The sequence below is a fragment of the Taudactylus pleione genome, unplaced genomic scaffold (assembly GCF_031769625.1).
Source record: "Taudactylus pleione unplaced genomic scaffold, aTauple2 ptg000202l, whole genome shotgun sequence".
Classification (NCBI taxonomy): Eukaryota; Metazoa; Chordata; class Amphibia; order Anura; family Myobatrachidae; genus Taudactylus; species Taudactylus pleione.
The window spans coordinates 3,032,083-3,059,006 of record NW_028284604.1 but is presented as its reverse complement, the minus strand read 5'-3'; the positions used below and the strand labels follow the sequence as shown (position 1 = coordinate 3,059,006).

Genomic DNA, 26,924 nt, shown 5'->3' with positions numbered 1-26,924 from the left:
TACAGGCAGAGAGTTATTGATCCAAATGATGAAAATAAAATGAATTCATTTCTCATCAAGCTGCTATTGTTACAGCTTTCTTTTTTTTTTTTTTCCCTTCTTCCCAACTCATAGTTACCAGCACGGAGCGAGAGCATATTGTTCACTGCTCGGAATAAATGCCATTTTGTTTTGCATGACAAATTTAAAATGCCAACTTCCACAGCAATGTGCCTGCAATAACAGCAACATAAAAGTCTGTGAAATCCTAATCATCATGGTCCATCATTGGGTAGCAATGGGGAGTACAGCCCAGTACAGTACTTTGGAGTTTCCCGTTTATATGAAATAATTATTATTTATTTTTATTGCAATTAGAGACACTGGTTAATTAAACAGCATGCTTCTCTTAGGCATGATATGTAATTTGCACACCAATCTGTATTAAAGACCATGCTAATATTAGCCGTGCTAATAACCTGAAACTAATTGCAATTGATAATAGATTATTTTCTGCAGCAGGTGACCTATGATCTATTTTAGTTCTTACTAGTAGTTTCATGACGTACGCTTGTAGACACATTAATGTGATCATTAGTGCTGTACAAATTATTTCACATTTGTAATTTATATAAGATTGATTTTTTTGGTGGCATTCAAGACTGAAATAAAAACTTAAACAGCAGTGTTTGATGATTTAGCACTGCAGACTAACACAAAGTATATATTACAATTCTGAAACGGCAACAACAATAACAAAAAAAAAACTGCTGTTGCCATTGTGGATGAGTTATTAATGTGAAATAATTGTAGTCTATGTTCAGAGTGAGTTTTCCAAACAAGTGTGTACATGTTTATTTTCATATACATATGTGCAAAATTTGCAAAGTGCGAAGCTTCTGAAATAGAATGCTTTCAGAAAAAAACCCATACAGTACTTGCCTAACCTCCCGGAAGGTGCGGGAGTCTCCAAATTTTATCGGGTAGTCCGCCGCACCCCCGGAAGAGTGAGTGGAGTGCCTACATCCTATCCACTTCCTAGTGAAGTGGGGAGGATGGGAAGATAATACTGGAAAATGCGGCTCCATAGGGAGGGAGGGGCTTAATGTTGAGTTATCTCCTTTTTAGGCTTCTCCCGAAGAGAGAGTTCAAAAGTAGACAAGTATTATCTTAACATTTAATTGGTCCACATTGTGTAGGGGAGTATGCTAGTGATGTCAGGGACATATATAATGATGTTGTTAGCGGTATCATGACATTCAAGCATATTTTTCCACACAAGGGAAATTTCTGTGTTAGACAAATAGAATTTAAAAAGAGAAGTTCATTGTGTCAGAATAGCATAATGTCTACTTTCCTAGAAGTTGAAACTTGTGGTTGATAAGACTCCATTTTGAAAAATTAATCTCCACATTGAATAACATTGTCTGCCATTTTATCATTTCCAGACATGTTTCAAAATGAAACTATTGTCTCCTTGCAGGGTCTGACAAAATATAATGGTAACAATAACATTTGAAAGGTTACACCCACACATTTCTACTCTCTTTTAGCTAAAATATATAAAACAAATAATATCCTTTAAAGACACACACACACTGCTTCTTTATCAATTCAAATAGTATTAACTTCATCCAATATCTATTGATTACACACCAGCTTTATTATAAAATTACTTTAACAGGGTTTACTGAATTATATTGTTATGTAAAAAGGTAACATTGCTATAGGGCACTGACAACCTAATTAATGTGAGCTGTATGAGGAGTAACTCTGACTTTGGAACGCAGTGCAGCGTCTAACTTATTATCCTGACCTCAGGTACCAGCTACCATACTGCAATAGACTATGATGAACTGAGCCAAGGAAGGGTTGTCTACACCTGTTGCTGATCTGATTTATTCAGTACAGTGGTCAGTTCATATTAGCTTTACTTGGCTTCACCCATGTATACGCACCTTCCTAATGGACATAAAATGAAGTGCCCTGATGTATCAGTATTATTAGCTACGGTTTTACTGTTCTGTTGCTATATTATATTTTGACCTCTGGACATTTCATTGTACATAACTTTCTCGGTATAAAATGGCCAGTGCGACACGTATTTCAATAAACTACAACATGGCTGCTTTCACAGTGATCACCTCAAAGAAGGAGATTCTAAGCCACAGCTATAGTGATCTTTTCAACCAGGAATTGTTTCCTACTATTCTTGAAATATGTGTAATAATAGAATAAAAATACGCCAAATTGTCATAGTGTTTGTGTTTTAGTGTAAGTTTAACCTTGAACCCTCTAAGCTGTATTATTGTGTATAATGGCAAACAAAGGAAAATCTCAGGATGAGAGCGAGTGTATACACAAGCTGGGATTCATTGCGCATTGATTCCCGGCATCACACCAGGATTGTGTAATGGCAGTAATTGAAGTAATCATCTCAGTAGGATGTTGGGTCTTTATGTTTAAGCTAAACAATAATTGGAAAGCAGTTCTTTAAAAGTGCATATGTTAGTAACTATTTCTATAAGCTGCCATAATGCATGGAGCAGAATAATATGGGATATGCCTATTCTGATATCCAGCAGAGGTTTATTTCACCCTCTTAAGTATGTTCATTTTTAAAAGGTGCTAATTTTTTCTATTTTTTTATTTATTTATTACCAGTTATTTATATAGGGCACACATATTCCGCAGCGCTTTACAGGGAATATTTGGCCATGCCCATCATTTCCTGCCCCAGTGGAGCTTACACTCTATAATCCCTATCACATGTGCACACACATACACACTAGGGGTAATTTTTTGTTGGGAGAAAATTAACCTACCAGTATATTTTTGGAGTGTGGGAAGAAACCGGAGTACCCGGAGGAAACCCGTGCAAGCACAGGGAGCATATACAAACTCCACACAGTTAGGGCCATGGTGGGAATTGAACCCATTACTTCATTGCTGTGAGGCAGTAACGCTAATCATTACACCGTATGTGCTGCCCTTATGTAAATGTATGTACTATATATACTACTATATTTTGCCCTGTATATGCTTTAAGGACATGTAAATGAATATGTGAATGAATTTTGTGTTGCACTGGAAAATACAAAATAAATATTAATGCTCATGCTGACATACAGAATATATACATTTTAAGAGAGGTATAATGTATGGTTAAAATAAGAAAAGGAGAGTCCGTCTTTTACCAATATGTCTTACTGTATTTCAATATTATAAGATATTGTATTGTGTCTTTTGGTTGTACATCGGTACAGTATAGTATATGGAGAGATTTTTCCTTCATGTGCCGTCAATAATAATGCACTGTCTGCAGAGCGCACTACTGTGAGGGAAACATGGCTGAAAGAATGCCTTATTTACACTATATTACTTACATTTAAATCAATATTTATAAAGAATTCTCACTCATTTTTTAGACAGCCACTTTCTAAACAGATTATGCAATTAAAACAAAAGGTCCCACACTGCAACACTTCTCTGTAGGTAAATACCCTTACTGCAGAGTGAGGAACTGTGAGCCTCTAATAATGTATCTTTCTTCATCATATTCATTCCCATACATACAGTACAGAATAAAAGCAAAATAAAAATCTAGTGTGACACCTTTGGGTCTCCTGTTATATTTTAATGAGTTACACATTTCAAATAATATTCAGACGGGATGTAGTTCGGTTCCCAGCACACAGAATGCCGTCGCTCAGCATCCCGGCGCCGGAATCCCGACAGGGGTGAGACTGTTGGCATCAGCATCCCGGCGTCTGCGATCCCGGCGGGTAAGTATGATGATTACGGTTAGGTTTAGGCACTAAGGGCAGGGCTAGGATTAGGCTCTAGGGGGAGAGATAGGGGTTAGTGTAGGGATAGTTGCCTTTGGGCATCAGGATTTTGACTGTTGGTATGCCGCTGTTGGTATTATGGCCACCGGCATTCCGATCACCAGGAACCCGTACTAAACCAATTAAAAAAGCATTCACAAGTTTTAGGGGCATATTGGTTCTGATAATTATAAATTCTAATTACCGCTGTTCTCGGCAATTGGAAATATTCACCAGGATATATTAATATACACACACAGGGACAGGAGCTAATGCAATCATTTTTCTTCTTTATTGGGAACCCCCAAGCCCTACTGCCCATGCAAGGTCTACTGGCTTTGTATCATAGGCCCATTAGTCTAACAGAGAGGGGCCACATTTAAGAGGGGATTCCTTACAAACCTACCTTCATGGTAGTTCTCTGCTCATGTTCACCTTGATTATCATGCACATCCAGGTGCAATTGGGCGACACAGGGCACATAAGGCAGTGGAGACCCCTATGGCCTAAAAGTAAGTTTGTCGTGTTGTCATACACAAGAGAGAGAAATATCTTTAAAACTAGGTCATTAATATTGAATAGTTAGTCACACAGATTCCATTATAAAATGAACATTTATTTAACATGTAAAGAAAGCATCCTATGCACTACTACCGTTCACCTGATTTGGATGTAATTACCCTCAAATTAAATCTGAAAGTCTGCAGGTAAAGCACATCTTGTTTGTTTCATTTCAAAGCCATTGTGGTGGTGAATAGAGGCCAAAATATGAAAATTCTGTCAATGTCCCAATATTTATGCACCTGACTGTATATATATATATATAACACACACCAATAACCCGGCACTCACACTTAGGGTAAATGATACTTGCTAAGGTGCCCTTCCAGAGTATGCAAACTCCACATAACGATCCCACAGGACGGCACTCAATAGTCTTCCATCAATAAAAAGGTCCTTTATTAATCCAACGTTGTGCTGCTGTCCCTGACGAAGAGGGAAACCTCGAAACGTTGGATTAATAAAGGACCTTTTTATTGATGGAAGCCTATTGAGTGCCGTCCTGTGGGATCGTTATATATATATATATATATATATATTATTTTTTTTTGTAAGCTGTTCCTGGCTTGGCTAACTGTAGGGGGTGCTGCAGCGGTAGCGCGCAGCTCCTCCCAGGCAGTTCCCATGGGGGCACCTGCATTGTGGGAGGCTGAGAGCTGCTGCTGAGTGACAGTGCCCATAATCCCGGCGCTCTCTCCCGGAGCCGCACTGCAGGTGTGTGCAATGTATCACATGTGGAGGGTGCTGGCGGGAGGAGGGGGAGGGGGGTTGCTGGTGGGGGAGGATCTTTAATAAGTGATGCCAGCACTGTATTTAATTGGCTGCATTCGGTGTGTGTACGCTTTCCCAGTGTGTGCATCTGTGTCATTGTATGTGTGTAGGCTTTGTCAGTGTGTGTGTGTGTCTATGTCATTGTGTATGTTTGTAGTGGATGACTCAGTGCTGCCTTTTTATTTCTTGGAGGGGCTAAAAAGCTACACATGGTATATTCCATATAATTAAACTATGGGAGGGTACCCCTGAACTCTCATCCTGAGTGCAGGACTATACTATAGTCTATATATACATAAGCTCAGTCTTGAACATGCAAGCACTCTATATGTATATGTATATATATATATATATATATATATACATATATATATTAGGGGTGTGCACCGGCCACTTTTCGTGTTATGGTTTTGGATCTGGATCTTTCTTCGTGTTTTGGATCTGGATTGGCTTTGCCAAAACCACCCTTCCGTGTTTTGGGTTCTGGGTTTTGTGTTTTGGATCTGTATTTTTTTGAAAAAAAGCATAAAAACAGCTAAAATCACAGAATTTGTAGGTTTTTCTGCTCCTATGCTATTATTAACCTCAATAACCTTAATTTCCACTCATTTCCAGTCTATTCTGAACACCTCACACCTCACAATAGTGTTTTTATGTCCAAAAGGTTGCACCGAGGTAGCTGGATGACTATGCTAAGCGACACGAGTGGGCGGCACAAACACGTGACCCATCTAGGAGTGACACTGCAGTGGCAGACAGGATGGCAGTTAGAAAAACTAGGCCCCAAACTGTACATAATGCAAAGAAAAAAAAAAAGTTCAAGATGGAATTGTCCTTGGGCCCTCCCACCCACCCTTATGTTGTAAAAACAGGACATGCACACTTTAACAAACCAATCATTTCAGCGCCAGGGTCTGCCACACAACTGTGGCTGAAATGATTGGTTCATTTGGGCCCCCACAAAACAAGCTGGCAATTAATGTGTCCCTGCACAAACTGGCTCTACGGAGGCAAGATGTCATCCTCATCCTCCTCATCCACCGATTCCTCACCCTCTTCAGTGTGTACATCCTCATCCTCACAAAGTATTAACTCGTCCCCACTTGAATCCACCACCACAGGTCCCTCTGTACCTTCTGGAGGCTGGTCTCCCTGGAAGAGCTGATAATTCATTTTGATGAACATCATCTTCTCCACATTCTGTGGAAGCAACCTCCTACGCCTTTCGCTGACAAGGTTCCCGGCTGCACTAAACACTCTTTCGGAGTACACACTGGAGGGGGGGCAACTCAGGTAAAATAGAGCCAGTTTGTACAGGGGCCTCCAAATTGCCTCTTTTTCCTGCCAGAATCGCTCCGTCTTAGCTCCTCCTTCACTTTCTCCAGCTGCTTCTGCAAAAGCCTGATGAGGGGAATGACCTGACTCAAGCTGGCAGTGTCTGAACTGACTTCACGTGTGGCAAGTTCGAAGGGCTGGAGAACCTTGCACAACACGGAAATCATTCTCCACTGCGCTTGAGTCAGGTGCATACCCCCTCCTTTGCCTATGTCATAGGTGGATGTATAGGCTTGTATGGCCTTTTGCTGCTCCTCCATCCTCTGAAGCATATAGAGGGTTGAGTTCCACCGTGTCACAACCTCTTGCTTCAGGTGATGGCGGGGCAGGTTCAAGAGTGTTTGCTGGCGCTCCAGTCTTCGGCACGCAGTCGCTGAATGGCGAAAGTGGGCAGAAATTTTTTCGGGCCACCCAAAGCGTCTCCTGCACGCCCCTGTCGCTTTTCAGAAAATTCTGCACCACCAAGTTTATTGTGTGAGCAAAACATGGGACGTGCTGGAATTTGCCCAGATGTAATGCCCGCACAATATTGGTGGCATTGTCAGATATCACAAATCCCCAGGAGAGTCTAAGTGGGGTAAGCCACTGGGCGATGATTTCCCTCAGTTTCTCTAAGAGGTTGTCGGCGGTGTGCCTCTTACTGAAACCGGTGATACACAGCGTAGCCTGCCTTGTAACGAGCTGGCGTTTCTGAGATGCTGCTACTGGTGACGCTGCTGCTGTTGCTGCGTAAGGTGATACATCTACCCAGTGGGCTGTCACAGACATATAGTCCTTAGTCTGCCCTGTTCCACTTGTCCACATGTCCGTGGTTAAGTGGACATTGTGTACAACGGCATTTTTCAGGACACTGAGGACACTTTTTCTGACGTTTCTGTACAGTCTCGGTATCGCCTGCCTAGTGAAGTGGAATCTAGACGGGATTTGGAACCGGGGACACACTACCTCCATCAATTGTCTAAATCCCACTGCACTAATGGCGGATACCGGACGCACGTCTAACACCAACATAGCAGTCAAGGCCTCAGTTATACGTTTTGCTTCAGGATGACTGCTGTCGTACTTCATCCTCCTCGCTAAGTACTGTTGGAGGGTCAATTGTTTAGTAAAAGTAGTGGTGTTCCTACTTCCTCTCTGGGATGATGAACGACTCCCAGCAGCAGCAACAGCAGCAGCGGCAGCAGTAGGCGTAGCAATGCAGGATCCTCCGGAGGAATCCTGGATAGGAGAGTCAGTCATGCCAGTGACATGGCCTGCAGGACTACTTCCGATCCTGACTAAGGAGGAAATTGACAAGGAGGGAGTTGACGGTGTGGTTTGCAGGCGCTTGGATACAACAGGACAACGGGATTTAGGTGTCCCTGGACTGCTTACGGTCTTAGCCAAAGTTTCTGAACTTGACAGTAACTTTTTATGAACGCGCTGCAGGTGCCGTATAAGGGAGGATGTTCCTAGGTGGTTGACGTCCCTACCCCTACTTATTTCACCTTTACATATGGTACATATGGCAAGACAGTTGTTGTCCGGATTTGGATAGAAATATTTCCAGACCAAAGAGGTGGAATGTTTGGTCTTCTGCCCAGGCATGACCGTGATGGGCTTTTTCATCCCACGGACAACAACTGTCTCCCCCGGAGCCTGATTTAAACAAACCACATCACCATCAGAATCCTCCTCGCCAACTTCCTCCTCAACGCCAGCTACACCAGTATCCTCATCCTGTTGTACTTCAACAGTGACATTTTCAATTTACATATCAGCAAGTGGACTGTGGGTGCTCCTTTCAGCACTTGCAGGGGGCGTGCAAATGGTGGAAAGAGCCACCTCTTCCCGTCCAGTGCTGGGAAGGTCAGACATCGCAACCACCACCACACTTGGACTCTCCTTGGGGATTTGTGATATCTTCTTAGAAAGCACAGTTCTTCGCTGTGCTTTTGCCAGCTTAACTCTTTTGATTTTTTTAGTGGGAGGAGGGCTTCCATCGTCATGTGAAGCTGAACCACTAGTCATGAACATACTAGGGATCGACCTTAGCCGTTCCTTGCCACTCCGTGTCGTAAATGGCATATTGGCAAGTTTACGTTTCTCTTCAGCTGATTTAAATGTTTTTTTCAAGGTCATTTTCCTGAACTTTGTCATTTGGGATTGTATGTGCCCTCTACTATGACATTGGGCATCGGCCTTGGCAGACGACGTTGATGGCATGTTATCGTCTGTCATGACTAGTGGCAGCAGCTTCAGCACTAGGAGAAAGTGGTTCTTGATCTTTCTCTATTTTATTTTTATCGGAGAAAGTTTGGTCCTCCATTTATGTTATATCGATTTGATATATACGTGCGGCTAAACACAGAAAATAATTTTTTTTTTGGTTTGGACTGGAGTGTACTTTGTGGGTTACAGCACCCTTTAACGGTCAAGCCAGCCGGCCCTTTACTTATGACACAGGCGCACGCTTGGCACTACTTTGTTGATGCAAGTGCGGCTACTGCGCACACAATTCACAAACACAGAAAATATTTTTTTTTTTGGTTTGGACTGGAGTGTACTTTCGGGGGTTACAGCACCCTTTAACGGTCAAGCCAGCCGGCCCTTTACTTATGACACAGGCGCACGCTTGGCACTACTTTGTTGATGCACGTGCGGCTACTGCGCACACAATTCACAAACACAGAAAATATATTATTTTTTTAGCACTTGGGGGGAGCACCCCTGATGGACAGAGCACCCCCTGGACAACACTACAGCACCCCTTTAGGACTGGGACACTGCACAGGACTTTGGAGTGGACACAACCCCTATGGAGAACTGACTGCACAACACAGTCCAGCCAGCCCCTATGGACTTTGAAGTAGTGGACACAGCCCCTATTAACAACAGCAGCACAACACAGCCAGCCCCTATGGACTTTGAAGTAGTGGACAACAGCAGCACTACACTACACTACACAGCCCTAACTCCCACCCTCCCTCTTCACTGTCCACAGCCGAGTGAGAAAATGGCGCTGACGCGGGTACCTTATATAGGATCCAAAACCCGCGAGACTCGGAAGGCGGGATGATGACGTTTTGCCTCGATTTCAGATCCGAGTCAGGCGGGAAAAGTCGAGCCTGACTCGGATCGGACTCGGCTCGGGGGGGTTCGGATTTCAGAAATCCGAACCCGCTCACCCCTAATATATATATACACAGTATACTGTTTATACATATATATATTATTATGTGTGTGTGTATGTATGTATATATATATAGATATATATATACACACATATACACACACACACACAGTATATATATATATATATATATATATATATATATATATATATATATATATACAGTCAGGTCCATAAATATTGGGACATTGACAGAATTTTCAGATTTTGGTCTCTATTCACCACCACAATGGCTTTGAAATGAAACGAACAACATGTGATTTAACTGCAGACTTTCAGATTTAATTTGAGGGTAATTACATCCAAGTCAGGTGAACGGTGTAGGAATTACAATGGTTTCTATATGTGCCTCCCACTTTTTAAGGGGCCAAAAGTAATGGGACAAACTAAACAATCCTAAATCTAACATTCACTTTTTAATACTTTGTTGCAAATCATTTGCAGGCAATTACAGCCTGAAGTCTGGAACGCATAGACATCACCAGACGCTGGGTTTCATCCCTCGTGATGCTCTGCCAGGCCTCTATGTCTTCAGTTCCTGCTTGTTCTTGGGGCATTTTCCCTTCAGTTTTGTCTTCATCAAGTGAAATGCATGCTCAATTGGATTCAGGTCAGGGGATTGACTTGGCCATTGCATAACATTCCACTTTTTAGCCTTAAAAAGCTCTTTGGTTGCTTTTGCAGTATGCTTCGGGTCATTGTTCATCTGCACTGTGAAGCGCCGTCCAATGAGTTCTGAAGCATAAGACTGAATATGAGCATATAATATTGCCCGAAACACTTCAGAATTCATTCTGCTGCTTTTGTCAGCAGTCACATCATCAATAAATACAAGGGAACCAGTTCCATTGGCAGCCATACATGCCCACGCCATGACACTACCACCATCATGCTTCACTGATGAGGTGGTATGTTTTGAATCATGAGCAGTTCCTTTCCTTCTCTTCTCTTCCCATCACTCTGGTACAAGTTGATCTTTGTCTCATCTGTCCATAGGATGTTGTTCCAGAACTGTAATGGCTTTTTTAGATGTTGTTTGGCAAACTCTAATCTGGTCTTCTTGTTTATGTGGCTCACCAATGGTTTGCATCTTGTGGTGAACCCCCTATATTCACTCTTGTGAACTCTTCTCTGATGGGTTTGTTTTGATTTTTCAGCCTAATGATGGCTTGCTTCACTGATAGTGACAGCTCTTTGGATCTCATATTGAGAGTCTACAGCAACTGATTCCAAATGCAAATGTCTCACCTAGAATCAACTCCACACCTTTTACCTGCTTAATTGATAATGAAATAACGAGGGAAAAGCCCACACCTGTCCATGAAATAGCTTTTGAGTTGATAGTCCCATTACTTTTGGCCCCTTAAAAAGTGGGAGGCACATATAGAAACCGTTGTAATTCCTACACTGTTGACCCAATTTGGATGTAATTACCCTCAAATTAAATCTGAAAGTCTGCAGTTAAAGCACATCTTGTTTGTTTCATTTCAAAACCATTGTGGTGGTGAATAGAGGCCAAAATGTGAAAATGTTGTCAATGTCCCAATATTTATGGACCTGACTGTATATATACACACACAGTGTGTGTGTATATATGTGTATATATATATATATATATATACACACACACACACATGCACAGTGTATATATATATATATATATATATATATATGCACACACACACACACAGTGTATGTATATATATATATATATATATATATATATACACACACACACACACTCAGCCAGCCCCCTGCATTACATAACTAGTTTATATTATACTAATACTACTATAAACTGTGGCAGTCTGTCCAGCAGCAGGGCTGACAACAGTGACAAGCATCTCACCTCTTCCAGGCCGCCTTCATGGAGCTCCTTTGTTTATGCTGCTGGTAGACACAGTGGCTGCTTGAGGGTGCGGTAGTGGTGGCGGGTGGCTCCAATGTGATGTCACGCGCAGGCGCCGCCGCTGCCGAGTCACTAGTGAAGCTCAGCCCTCCACTGCACGCCGCCATCATGTTTATGCAGTGTATGCTGCTGGTGGCTTTTACACATACATCGGCGCCCGGGAGGAGAGAGGTGGGGGAGGGAGTGCGCGGCCGGGTGGGGGGCCTGGATGGACACTGGTAGGCTGCTGTAGAAGGAAAAAAAAATTCCTGTCTACAGCAGCACACATATATCAGATGTTTGTGGGCCTATTCTGATGGTGGGCCTGGAGCTGAAGCTCCATCAGCCCTATTAATCTGGCCCTGAGTACCCGAGGAGTGCTGCTGTATGTGGTTAGATTTTTTGTCATTGGTTTTGTAACCAAGTATTGGAAACCCCCCTTTCAAAATCCTGCATTTGCCACTGGGCCTCTATTTTTTGCTTCTGATTAGTGTATGTGTACCAGACATAGTAACTACTGTTGTCCGAGCATCTCCATTATCTTGCAAGAAAAAGCTAATAAACAGGCATCATATAGTGGTACACATTACATCACAATCGACTCTTTCGATTAGGTAAAAAAAACCTCAATTTTGACTCTTATGCATTAAACCTGGATTAACGTTATCACTGGTGAAAGGTGCATTGGGAAAGACGGTGTAACTGTTACTAATATACAGTACATGTTATATAAAAGAAAAAAAAAACGCTAATATCATCATGGATGTCACAGCAGACAGAATGCTCAATAGATAGAGAGCAATGCACAATTGTTAATAAGTTTTTGTGCCACTATCTTTTCCTACACAGAGAGTAATACACAATGACAATATTAACAGTCTGATTGAATAAAATAACCATACGTACAGTAGGTCATTCATACGCACAGTAACAGAATATACTGTGAGTGTATGAATTGTACTGATGGATGAATAGTCAGGACATTAACCCATTCATTCTGCATGGAAACAGATTAGTTGATTGTTAATGTATGTATGTATGTGGGACTGTTTAAGGGATAGTGTGTGATTTACAGGCTAATTATGGAATCACCGTAGTGTGTGACCTATAAGAATAATATACATCTGAAAGAAGGTAATTAATACCTACAGCAACAGATAAGATGTGGGCATATTGATTTAACCACTGATGGATGTATACCTACTGATGGATGCATAATCAGGACAGCCGCTCTCTCATTGAGCATGGCACGGATTTACTGATTGTAATTTGGACCCCTGCATAGGTGATCATTTAAGGGACAGTGAGTGGATTAAGGACTGATTAATCGCCCTGGTGTGTGGTTTATAACAATCAACCATCTCAATGAAACACCAATTATTTGTAACATTTCATGAATGCAGCGTAATTTATTATCACACACTGTGCAACAGACTCGGCACTTGCATGAATCAGCAAAGGTTTATTAATAAATGGTATGAAGAACTTTAGGAATGGTGACAAAGCATGATAAAAACTTCATGAACAGTTTATACCAGTCTATGCTTATTGGAACCCATTATCCAGATTTCAGTTTGTGAATACAGCTCAGATCAAATAAATTGCACCATCTACAAAATATGTCAACTAATATTAATCAAATAATTAAAACATATTAGACATACTGTTATATTAATATTAAGGGGGGAATTCAATTAGCTGCTGTATTATAGAAAAAAGGTCTATAATTGAATAACCCCAGGCATTAAAGCCTGAGGTTACCACCCTTTTTCACCTGCGGTAAATTACCGCTGCTCATTAAAGTTCCCCCCCTAAATTGTATCTCTCACAATTGTACACCCTGATATTAATAAGAATGCATTATGATGTGATAGTTCAGCCTAATAACTATGATATGGAATAGGATCTCTGCAATTTGATTCTCTAATCTCTATAGTGTTAGAATATTTGGATACACTTACATCAGAATAATTAGTTGAACACCCATCCTATTATATTTGTGAAATGTCATGCAATAGGATCATCTACCTTACAAAAAAAAATCCTCCATTCGCTACAAGTCGCATTACACATAACACGTGAGCGTCATACGACTCAGTAGCGCCGAGCGTCTTTTAGCGCGACTTTTCCCTTAAAATATGTCTTATTCGCAATGCGAATAGGACACACGCAGCTTCTGATGATTAAAATAATATGCACCATGCCTATATTCTGTGTGCAACGGTGATTATATCTGCATGCGAAATGCTACGTTACAGTGTCAGCAGCTGTGACACTGTAACATAGCATTTTGCATGCAGATGCAGTCGCACATGGAGCGACTAGAAGGGCTGTTTAATGTGCAGCTAAGTTATTCAATTATCAATGAGTTAGATGTAACTCAATATTTTTTTAAATAATTAGCAACTTTTCCAATACACCCATGGGAAAGTTCTTCCCGGCGCACTCCGCCTTCAGGTCCGACCGGGACCCCAGCCATTAGGCATCCCAGACCAATTGTGAAGTTTTCATCAAAATCCATCCAGTGGAAGGCGAGGAACAGGCTCCCTGGGTCAAAGCTCTGCCCAGTGTAAACCAACGGGAGGTCCGACCGTGACTTACACCCCCTAAAACCTGGCCAGTATCCAACTGGATCACTGCGCATAGGTTTCATCCCAATCTGTGCAGGGGTGTCTGAATGCATAACTGGACAGGCAAACAAACAAACAGACCAATGAATTTTATATATAAGATTAATTGCTGTCATTGTTAAATACCTTCCCCCAACGATGGCCAAGGCTGGCAATATCCTTTGATAGGTCATAAAAAACTGTACCTCTGGCATTTAGTTATATTTTATCAGAGATGGCTTTTGAGAGGGTCATAAATAGGACCCTGATTGGCCATTGGCCATTTGATGGTCGATGCTTTTGCCATCAGTGGCAGAGAACCAATGGTTTTTGGCCATCGATGTAAGTGAGTTCAGCAATGTTTGTTTTTCCTCACATGGGGCTGCGACAGAGCTTAGCTCCACCCTGCAATGTGGCCCTTACAGCCCCTCTCCCTATCCTGATTAGCTCGGTGAGTAACAGAGCAGGGATGTCCTTCGGTGGTTGAATCCCAGTCCCCACCATCCATGTTAACCACTGATCTCACTATTGATAGTGACCACCAACGGTTAACCCACTGATGGCTATCCCTAGACTCCTAAGCCATTAATAAACTGCACAATATTTTCTGGAAGTCATGTTGATTATGAAATCACAAATATATTATGTATAGAGCAGCAGACTCTCACCCTCCCATTTCTTTATTTTAATTTCATTATTTCTTCTCAGTAGTGGAATATTTTATATGCTTTAGTTATTTTGCCTATCAATAAATAGTTTTAACCTATTTGAAAGAGTAAGTTCTCATTTATCTTTTCTTGTTTGATAACTCAGATATAGTTATCGGTGGTAGCACCTTAAAGGATAGACATACATAGGGCAATCTAATTGCGGGCAGGCAGGGTTTTGCTATTCTATAACATGACTGAAAATGGGACGTGGTGATGTCTATAGAAATTACTGCTCCTTTTTTCTCGCAGCTCCAGAGCAAGTCTGATTTTTCCTAAAATTGTTCATTTTAGGAAAAATTTGCGGGATTTGCTCTGGGACCCAGGCGGCGCCCCCACCTGAGGACTAATTAAGCAATTGGAAGCCCCCTCCCCAGTGACAAGATGGAGGGGAGGCCACCAGGAGCCACGGAGACCCCCTGACACAGGGGCGTTACAAGAGAGGAGGGGGCCCGTGTGCAGTCTACGTCACGGGCCCCCTCCTCTCAGTCCGGTGGCCGGCAGCGCACTGAGCGCTGTGCCGCACTGATAGACTCTGGACACTGGAGTGTGCCCAGAGTCTATAGCGCATGCGCAGGTCCTCATGAAAATGGCTGCGGCGGGCATTTTCCCTGTACTGCGCATGCGCAAAAGGATGGGAAGATGGCCACGGCGGCCATTTTCCAGGCGTTTTTACAGTGCCAACGTGGGGCTCAAGAGAGGTAAGTATAACAATAATATGGGTGCAAGCTGTGCATCCATTATAAATATGCCGATGCCCTGACAGCTCTGAAATATATGCTCTGAAATATATGCCGATGCCCTGACAGCTCTGAAAACTCCACATCCATTTTTTTAAATTGGATACCGCAGGTATCGGGAGCGCGCATACCCGCAGTAATTCAAAATTGGGTGCAAGGTTTTTTTACCTCGCTAAACCTCGCCCCCAATTGCGCATGCCCCACACATGTGTATACTGTATAGTAATACTGTTTGAGAGGGATGTAGTTGCCATCCCGGCAGTCAGAATCCTAGTGCTGGCATCCCGACAGCAGTCTGAAACCCAGCTCCAGAATACCGACAGCTGACATCCCGACGGTGGGGCTTCTATCTGTATTCTGACCATCAACAGCCTGACTGCTGGGATCTCGTACCCAACCCTTTTGACAGAAATAACATTACAGGTATAGGCAAATATGAGATATATAGGTTTTATAATCTCCAGTGCCCATTTTAAATTTAAAAGTTCCTCTCTGTGTGATCTCTCCCTTACTAATATAATAGGGGGACATTCTCACTAATAGATTATTGGGAACCAACCCAGCTTGTGTTATTGACCATATTTGGACCCTGTCTCTTGCTTTGATACCTGTATAGAACCTTTTTGTCTGTTAATATAACAAGGAAAAAATAAAGTGTCTGTAACTATTCTCAGATATTGTTTTGAGGTTAAATGTCCAATAGACATTGATATTGCCTCAATAATGTGCTTTCACCATTTTCCATATTAAACTTCACTTGTCTATGGGCTTTCCCAACAAATATCGGATGAGGAGGGATAAAGTACACAACGCCCTAAACTCTGCTTTGTCTTGTTACCCTGTAGAAGAATGTTTAACATTGACAACTAGACATCATAGAGAATTCTACTTCTCAATGACCATTTTATTAGACTGTTCTCTAAATCAGTGTTCCCTTGTTTTTATTCTGTAATAAATGTTAACAGAAGAGAGAACGATGATCATCACAACAGAAGATGGAATAGAGACTGGGCAAAGGTTTTTATGAAAGTTTCTTGTCAGCCATGTGTATACCTCCCAGCATTGTCCTGTAGCAAACCCGGGATAGTTTCACAGTGATGCACACACAAGACCGGGATGTAGCCACACCACATGGGGGATGCCTAGCGCGTGCATAGCACTAAGACTCCTCCAACCAGCACCCCTACCATTTAAAGGCCCTTGAATGGTCACTCACACCAATGGCCTGTGATTGGACATGATCAGAATGCTGGGATAGTCCCCACAATTCAGGAGTGTCCTGCATTAATTGGAACAGTTGGGAGGTATGCACACTGTCCCTGCATCTCTCCACGGAGAATGTATTTGAGCATCCATCTCTCCTCTAAGACAGAGAATTGTACACAGAATATAACCCAGTTATCTTGTAAACTAAAGTATATTTTCCTGTATCTCTTCAGGTGAATGAATCCACAGTGGAACAGCTGGTCCAGCAGTATCCCCACATCACATTTAGCACTGTCCTACAGGATTGCAAGAGGACTTTGGAACGGGCTTATCAGATGGGCTGGACACCGAATGCATCATCTATCTCATAACTCAGTGGAAAACAAATTATTTATTAGGCAGTTGTCATGGAAAGTGCTGGCATTGGACATTCTGTCACCAGCAAGGTCTACAAAGCATTGTTTATTTTTTTCTTGTTTTTTTTTTTTCAAATATTCTTGTTTTTTTCAAAGTGGCACTGCTTGGTGTGTTATGGAACCAGGGCGTTTTGTGAGAAGTATATTTTAGAAGGTGCTTGGCTCCTGAGATTTTAGCTGCGGCGCTTGGTTGCTGTTAGAATGGAATGATATAATATGTGTGAAAAGTGATTGTAACTTGTTCTGATATTGTGTTATAAGAGCATGCCACTTCTAGTACCATCAGATTCTCACTCTCCCGTATTAGTTCTAGAGAAATGAACTTTGTGTATTGAGAAGTAGATTTGTAGGATTGTTTTTCAATTTCATTTTTATTTCTTGGTGAATATCTGTACCAAACTATTATTTGAGTAACACCTAACACGTCCGCAGCATAGACAGGTTAATGACTTCAAGGGATATTTGAGCACTAAACTTTGCTGCCGAAGTAATTTTTATTTTTTAGTACTATTATTTTTTGTTGTTGTTCCGTATTACTTTACTTTATAAACTCATGTTTCACAAACATTGGCTGTGAGCTTTCTTCTTCACATTAGCAGCAGACATTCAGGTTTTATGTCCTTCTAGTATTTTGAGTTTGATAAACCTAAAAATTCTGGCTTTTACTAATATAAATGAATAACGTCTGATTAATAAAGTCATGATTTAGATATGGAAATGATATGGCCCCTATACATGAACTCCAAGCAGTTCCCACTGGTAAATTGTTAGGTCAAAATGCAGATTTCAAAGAATAGGCCACATACAATGCAGTAACGCTCACTTAAATAAGTGTCATACCTGTACCTGATAATCCTATCTTAATTGATAGGGTAACTACTGGCTGTGTCCAATGTCCATGAATGTTTGTCATCTGTTACCCTTACCCACAATAACAGGCCCTCTATGAAGCCTGAACATCTTTACACTCAGGCTTTTGCAGCTATCTTTTCCAGCCTATCACTTGCCAGCTGCTGTGGAACTGTAAGTTCCAGCACGCCTTGTTCCACAACACCTAAAAAGCTAAATTTTGCCCCCTGTGATTTACAGTATACCAGTGTAATTGCATGATAATTTTAATTTATACTTCCCAACTTTTGGGACCATCCCTCTGGGAGATCCAGGAAGATAAGTCCAAGATTTCCCCAAAATTTAGGACACTCCAAAAGAGAGAGTAGGCAAGTATGATTTCATTATGGATCATCTGCTGAATTAACTTTAAAAATCTAGTCTTTAGTGCAGGATTGTTGCTGTATTCCTGGTGTGTGAAACCAGCAAGCACCTGTTTTTGGTGAAGGCTCTCAAGTGTTTACACTGCAGGTTCCAACATAGGTCATCCTGTTTATCTTTTATTTATGGCCTCTGATGATGTCACTATAGAGATAACAATGGCCATATTGTTACAAAATATACATCATTAACTTTATTTTACATATTTATTTCAGTAGGACATAACCTTTATCCATGCAGATCTGTCATTGGCTCAATATTTAAATTTTTTACATGGTATAGCGTTTTGCCATTCTTTATATTTATTTGCGTGCCTTTGAAGTTGGGTGACTTGTTGTGACTGTTTGTTTTGAGAAGAGAATTGATTTTTAAATATCACAGAGGTAATGGAAAAATGAATTATTTTTCCAGTAAATCTGTGCAGTATATAGGAAGGGTAGTGTCACAATATAGTCTATGGGGAGTGCAGGCCTCCTGTGGGTCAGCTCTCCATGCATGGCGTTAAAAAACTAAAACAAAGTGTCTGAAATTGTTGGGTGGCACCAACCAAACGCAGACTACAGCAGCAATGACATTACAGGTGCAGTGTACTAGTAATAGGACTACTGTAAGAAGTTGTGCTTACCTGGAAGTTTAGAATTGGATGGAGGGAAGTGTAACAAAACTTGCGGTGATCTAAACATGTGGATATAAAAGATACATACCAAAAAGTATGTACAGTCCTGATGAAAAGGCTTTAGAGCCTTGAAACGTCGACCTATATCTGTACCAATGTTTTTGTACATTTAAACACGTCTTTTGTGACTTTCATTTTTGTGACTGCCACCTTCTTCTTTTCCTCACTGGCGTGGTGCAGGCATGCACCCACATAGGATAAAGTCTTCTTTTCTAATTATTTTCAGGATGGCACCCCCCATTTTCTCTAGACTCTTGAGTGCTGAATTTTTGGACATAATATATACATATATATATATTATGTGTGTGTGTGTATATATATATATATATATATATATATATATATACATACATATACATATACAGTACCAGTCAAAAGTTTGGACACTCCTTCTCATTCGATGGTTTTTGTTTATTTAAATTATTTTCAACATAGTAGATTAAATACTGAGGACATCAAGACTACGAAAAAACACACATGGAATTATGTTGTAAACAAGAAAGTGTTAAACAAATCAAAATAAGTTTTATATTTTAGATTCCTCAAAGTAGCCCCCTTTTGCTTGGATGACAGCTTTGCACAGTCTTGGCATTCTCTCAATCAGCTTCATGAGGTAGTCTCCTGGAATGGTTTTGAATTAACAGGTGTGCCTTGTCAAGAGTCAATCTGTGGAATTACTTGTCTTAATGTGTTTGAGACCATCAGTTCTGTTGTGCAAAGGTAGGGTTAGTACACAGTGGCCACCACTATTTGACTACTGTTGTAATCCATATTATGGCACCAACCACTCAACTCAGTAAAAAGAAACGACAGTCCATCATTACTTTAAGACATGAAGTTAGTCGAAACTGAAAATTTCAAGAACTTTGAATGTATCCTCAAGTGCAGTTGCAAAAACCATCAAACGCTATGATGAAACTGGCTCTCATGAGGACCACCCCAGGAAAGGAATACTAAGAGTTACCTCTGCTGCAGAGGATAAGTTCATTAGAGTTACGAGCCTCAGAAATCGCTACTTAACAGCACCTCAGATTAGAGACCAGATAAAGTCTTCACAGAGTTCAAGTAGCAGACAAATCTCAACATCAACTGTTCAGAGGAGACTGCGTGAATCAGGCCTTCATGGTCGTATTGCTGCGAAGAAGCCACTACTGAGGATGAACAACAAGAAGAAGAGAATTGTTTGGGCCAAGAAACACAAGGAATGGACATTAGACCAGTGGAAATCTGTACTTTGGTCTGATGAGTCCAAATTTGAGATTTTTGGTTCCAACCGCCGTGTCTTTGTGAGACGCAGAGAAGGTGAGCGGATGGTTTCTGCATGTGTGGTTCCCCCTGTGAAGTATGGAGGAGGAGGTATGATGTTGTGGGGGTGCTTTGCTGGTGACACTGTTGGTGATTTATTCAAAATTCAAGGCACACTTAACCAGCATGGCTACCACAGCATTCTGCAGCGCCATGCCAGCCCATCTGGTTTTAGCTTACTGGGACCATCATTTGTTTTTCAACAAGACAATGACCCCAAACACACCTCCAGGCTATGTAAGGGCTACTTGACCAAGAGGGAAAGTGATGGAGTGCTGCGTCAGATGACCTGCCTTCACAATCACCCAACTTAAACCCAATTGAGCTGGTTTGGGATGAGTTGGACTGCAGAGTGAAGGAAAAGCATCCAACAAGTGCTCAGCACCTCTGGGAACTCCTTCAAGACTGTTGGAAAACCATTCCAGGAGACTACCTCATGAAGCTGATTGAGAGAATGCCAAGAGTGTGCAAAGCTGTCATCCAAGCAAAAGGGAGCTACTTTGAGGAATCTAAAATTTAAAACATATTTTGATTTGTTGAACACTTTTTTGTTTACAACATAGGGCCTGATTCAGACCCACTCGCGAGCGGCTGTCCGCTCGCAAGTGGGTCGATGTTATGGACTGAGCATGCGCACGACGGAGGGAGCTCCGTCGTGCGCATGCGCCAGACGCGACGAGCGAAGGAAAGTCCTTCGCTCGTTGTGTCCGATCAAAGGGGGCGTGCTGTCAATGTTGATTGACAGCACGCCCCCTTTGGTGGGCGTGCCGGGGGCGTGCCTCCCTGACGGAACGCCTCCCGTCAGAAGCCGGCCCACTGATATCACTAGTGATGTCAGTGGGAGTGATTTTGGCTCTGATAGAGCCAAAATCACTCCGGAGCTTGCGGTTGAAAACCTCAACCGCAGGCTCCGGCTCGCAAATTCGATGGTCGCGATGGTCTCGACCATCGCGACCATCACAATGCACGCTCGTATAGCCTGTGGGTGGTGACCCACAGCTATACGAGCGTCCAGGAGGACGCTCCATGAAAATGGAGCCCGGCCCTCATTCAGAGCGTGCGCTCTGCTCAGAGCGTACGGCTCTGAATGAGGCCATAATTCCATATGTGTTCTTTCATAGTTTTGATGTCTTCAGTATTAATCTACTATGATGAAAATAATTGAATTAAAAACCATTGAATGAGAAGGTGTGTCCAAACTTTTGACTGGTACTATATGTTTGTGTGTGTGTGTATATGTGTATATATATATATATATATATATATATAGGCACATTAAATCATAAACACAGCGGCATAGAGTTTAGGCAATGTGTCGGTGCCGTGTATTTGTGGCACTGTCGTCAGGTATATATATATATATATATATATATATATATATATAATTTATTTGTATGCAGTTGGTGCTGCTTTACAATGCCATACAGCAATTTCAGAGGTCTTATCTCTGGGGGTGGTCACAATCGCAAGTGTAAGGGGATGGCCGATCTCTTGGCTGCTTGAGAGGTCTAGAACTTAAGGTATTGTCAAAAATGAAACAAATGATTAGAACACAAATTTGCAATCCTTCCTGTAACAAAAACGATTTGTAATTTGGGTTTTGTGCTTTAATTTTCATGTGTTTTTTGCCATCATCCATTCTGTCAATTAGCCCATGTGCATGCTCCATAGGGATAAATGTACCTTATTCGTGCCTCCTGTCACCTTCCGTCCTCCAATCAATATATAGGCAACAGAACATGAATAGCTCACACCTGCTGGTGTACAGACTAGCAATCATACAACATGATTTCCACTTAAACAGATTTTTGAAAAAACTCTTTCCTTGAGTTAAAATAAATTAAACATTTCTGCTTTACACTAGTACAGAACAGGTGGCAATAATGTACTGTATATGATTATGTATCAACATATACTGATGATAATGTTATAACAAATGTATTTTTCAATTATGGAGAAAATTAAAATATATTTAAAATGCCTTGTTTGTGATGTTTCTTTCCTTTGTAAAAATATAAATTAAAATTAATAATTTGGAGGGTTTTTAAAAAACAAACAAACAAAAAAAAACATATTCCTCTACATTAGCTTGCTGATGTCATGTACACTGTTATGCTCTGACTTACATGATGGGGAGATGTTTCCTTAAAGAGGTACAGAAGCTTACACACCAGATAATGTAATAATTACTTTAAATAAAACACATTCATGTGTGTTAAAGATTTACTGGTATGCAATCTATAATTTACAAGGCTGGGTACAAAGGGTTTTCCAGATATGTTTTTCCATTAATTTTCTACAGTTTGCCTCAATTTGTACTGTTAAATTTAAAATGTTCTAGCATAGTTAAAGATTGATATAACATTTAGTAACCTAGCTACTTTCTATAGTAACACACTTCCCCTTCTCACCTCTGTAGTAACACACTTCCCCTTCTCACCTCTGTAGTAACACATTTCCCCTTCTCACCTCTGTAGTAACACATTTCCCCTTCTCACCTCTGTAGTAACACATTTCCCTTCTACCTCTGTAGTAACACATTTCCCTTCTACCTCTGTAGTAACACATTTCCCCTTCTCACCTCTGTAGTAACACATTTCCTCTACCACCTCTGTAGTAACACATTTCTCCTCCCACCTCTGTAGTAACACATTTCTCCTCCCACCTCTGTAGTAACACATTTCTCCTCCCACCTCTGTAGTAACACATTTCCCCTTCTCACCTCTGTAGTAACACATTTCCCTTCTACCTCTGTAGTAACACATTTCCCTTCTACCTCTGTAGTAACACATTTCCCCTTCTCACCTCTGTAGTAACACATTTCCTCTACCACCTCTGTAGTAACACATTTCTCCTCCCACCTCTGTAGTAACACATTTCTCCTCCCACCTCTGTAGTAACACATTTCTCCTCCCACCTCTGTAGTAACACATTTCTCCTCCCACCTCTGTAGTAAAACATTTCCCTTCTCACCTCTGTAGTAACACATATCCCCTCTCGCCTCTGCAATAATAGGGTCTCCCGTTCACCTCTGAAATTTAATGAGCCTACTTGTAAAAAAGTACTTTAGATGGAAAGTAGAAATATTATATTAGGACAAAGGACTTCCACAGGTGTGGCACATGTGTGGTTTGTGAGACAGTTAAGACTTATGCCAGCAAATGCATGTAAATCGACAACAGGGGAGCAAAATATAAAATAAATCCATTTATAACCTGCCACAATACCAACGTCATCTAACTTATTGTATGCACATGTGGACTACGTTGTGTGGGCAAAATCTCCATTACCCTAAAAACCCAAATAAGTGCGCACATTAGGAGCATTAAAAGAGGAACTGTACACCACCCCATCCCTGAACATTTTAAGAAAAACCATAACTACTCTACTAATGGAATAAAGTCTTGAGAACAACAAAAAACAAAAGTCCCAACTTGCAAAAGCAGAGATGAAATGGATATACTAAAAACTCTTACCCAATGGCTCAATGCAGAATTTGAGCTTAAGTGGTTTTTATAGATTTTGTATCCCCACATTTATTATTCTTAATGTTACTACTGCTTAATTCATTGTCTTATAATAATGTAGGGGTCTATGTACTAATAATCGCGGACCAGCCGTGATTATAATAATCATGGCTGATCCGCAATTATTAGTACATAGACCCCTAAATATATTATAAGACAATGAATCAAGCAGTAGTCCTATTAAGAATAATAAATGTGGAGAGATATAAAATCTCTGCTTTTGCAAGTTGGGACTTTTTGTTTTTGTGTATCCAACTTCCTTTGAATATCCTTCTCGCCGGGGATATTTTCATTGTTAATGAAAATATTCCCATTATGTACAAAGGGGAACTCGCAGGGACAGCAGTTGCGGTAACCGCTTTCCCTGTGAGTTATAGCCCCGGCCAGGGGCTGGCTGGCAACTTTTAGCCTGGGGGGCAAATGCAAGCAGGCGGCCCTGGCAGAGGAGTAGCGTGTAGCCAGGGTGCCCGAAGAATTTGCGTGCTACGGCGCCGCCACCCTCCCCTCAAGTGTTCCATGGAGGAGGCAGGTCCATATGGGATTAATGTAAGGTAGTGCCCATATGCAGTGTCCCCGTGTGCCACAGGAGAGAACACCCTTATGCAGGCCTCCAGTAGTGCCCCCAGTAGTGATCCCCCCTATGCAGTGCCCCTTGTGCTCCAGTAGTAAGCCCCTTATATAGTGCCCCTAATAGTGGTACCCCCTAATCAGTGCCCCTTATATAGTGCCCCCAGTAGCAGTCCACCCCCCATGCAGTGTCCCCAATAGTGGTAACCCTTATGCAATGCCCCTTAAATAGTGGCCCCAGTTGTAGTCTCCCCCCTATGCAGTACCCCCAGTATTGCCCTTTACATAGAGCCCCTAGCAGTGGTCCCTCAATGCAGTGCCCCCAGTGGTAGTCCCCTCCCCCCTATGCAGTTCCCCTAGTAGTAGTCCCCTCCCCTTGTAGTGCCCCTAGTAGTAGTCCCCCACTTTGTAGTGCCCCCAGTAGTAGTAGTACCCCCCTTGTAGTGCCCCCAGTAGTAGTAGTACCCCCCTTGTAGTGCCCCCAGTAGTAGTAGCCCCCCTTGTAGTGCCCCCAGTAGTAGTAGTCCCCCCCCTTGTAGTGCCCCCAGTAGTAGTCCCCCCCTTGTAGTGCCCCCAGTAGTAGTAGTCCCCCCTTTGTAGTGCCCCCAGTAGTAGTAGTCCCCCCCCTTTGTAGAGCCCCCATTAGTAGTAGTCCCCCCCTTGTAGTGCCCCTAGTAGTAGTAGTCCCCCCTGTAGTGCCCCCAGTAGTAGTCCCCCCCTTGTAGTCCCCCCAGTAGTAGTATTAGTAGTCCCCTTATAGTGCCCCCAGTAGTAGTAGTCCCCAGTAGTAGTAGTCCCCAGTAGTAGTAGTCCCTTCTCCCTTGTAGTGCCCCCAGTAGTTGTAGTCACCCACCCCCCTTGTAGTGCCCCCAGTAGTAGTATTAGTAGTCCCCTTTTAGTGCCCCCAGTAGTAGTTCCCAGTAGTAGTAGTCCCCTCCCCCTTGTAGTGCCCCCACTAGTAGTAGTGCCCCCAGTAGTTGTAGTCCCCCACCCCCCTTGTAGTCCCCCCCAGTAGTAGTATTAGTAGTCCCCTTATAGTGCCCCCAGTAGTAGTAGTCCCCAGTAGTAGTAGTCCCCTCCCCCTTGTAGTGCCCCCACTAGTAGTAGTCCCCCCCCCCTTGTAGTGCCCCCAGTAGTAGTAGTCCCCCCCCTTATAGTGCCCCCAGTAGTGCCAGACCCCCCCCCCCAGTAGACACACGTAATATAAAAAACAAAATAAAAAAAACACCTGAATCCCCACTCCCGCCGCCACCATCTGCTCCTCCGTCTGTCCTCCCGGGCCGGGCCGCTCTGCATTATGGGAGAGATGTCATATGATGTCTTGACGCCTCTCCCATTGCCCACTGCGGGAGCCGGAAGATGGAGCGGCTCCTGCAGTGGGCGCAGTAGCAGCTAATGAGAGTCTGGCTGCTGATCTAAACAATCACACAGCTGCCGGAGCCGCTGACCGAACTCCATCCGGTCAGCGCTACACACGCGGTGCAGTCTGTGTCACAGTGACACAGACTGCCGCGGCCGGCATGACGCTGCGGCCCGGGGGGCACATGGCACCCTGCCCCCCGGCCCAGCCCGCCACTGGCCCCGGCAAATTGTAGAAGTTTTTCACAGAAGTTGAAGACTTTTCCGGGCAAAGCTGAAACCGCGCATGCACAAAGTTATAGCTTCCCGTGGGCGGGGGGTGGAGTGATCAAAAGATCGCTCTCCTGCCCCTGGAGCCTCCATAAGCTTACAGTAGGTTACGGCATCTGAAGATTGTGTAATCTACCAGGGCTAAATGCCGAAAAGCTTTGCTTTTTGTAGTTTAGTACATTGAGATCAGAACATAGTGCCCATTGTAAATAATGGGGACTGCGATTTGAAGTGCTAATTGGCACTTTGCCGGAGATTTCTGTGAAATATGCATTGTGCCATTAGTTCATAGGAACAATACATAAAATTATGCAAAAACTGCAGTTTCTGCATAATTTTATGTAAAGATCAGCTTTATACATATGTCCCTTCAGACCATGTTATTACCATTATTTATCTCCTTTTTATTAATTTTTATCTTTTTGGTGTCATAATAATTTATTCTTTGTGATATATAGCAATTGTGGGCACTAATGCACTTTATTATTTTCATTATATGAGTATTAATAAGGAGAAATTTGGATCATTAGCTAAACCTATAATTTATTTATACATATTTATGTGATGAGTACTGATGCCCTTTCTCTTTTTTTCAATATATGGGAATTTATAGAGAAATTTGGACTATTATATGTGGTCCCATGATCTGCAGACTGATCTTTCCATAATCCAAGATGGTGGATCGAGCCTCAAGGCAATTCTAACTACTTCTCAAAGGATCTACCCTATGGAACCTTATC

General features: G+C 42.2%; 1 protein-coding gene across 2 annotated transcripts in view; it reads left to right on the top strand.

The window, feature by feature from the left end:
- Positions 1-19,563, top strand: part of FBXL17 (F-box and leucine rich repeat protein 17) — a 620,751-nt gene extending 601,188 nt beyond the window's left edge. The window contains exon 9 of one of the 2 annotated variants that reach the window (XM_088477668.1): positions 17,029-19,563. In XM_088477668.1, coding sequence (XP_088333794.1) covers positions 17,029-17,166 — 138 coding nt within the window. In that variant the 3' untranslated portion in view covers positions 17,167-19,563. Of the gene's footprint in view, positions 1-16,554; positions 16,999-17,028 lie in introns of those variants that run through there. The other variant, XM_088477669.1, reaches the window with a different exon arrangement.
- Positions 19,564-26,924: the final 7,361 nt, after the last annotated feature.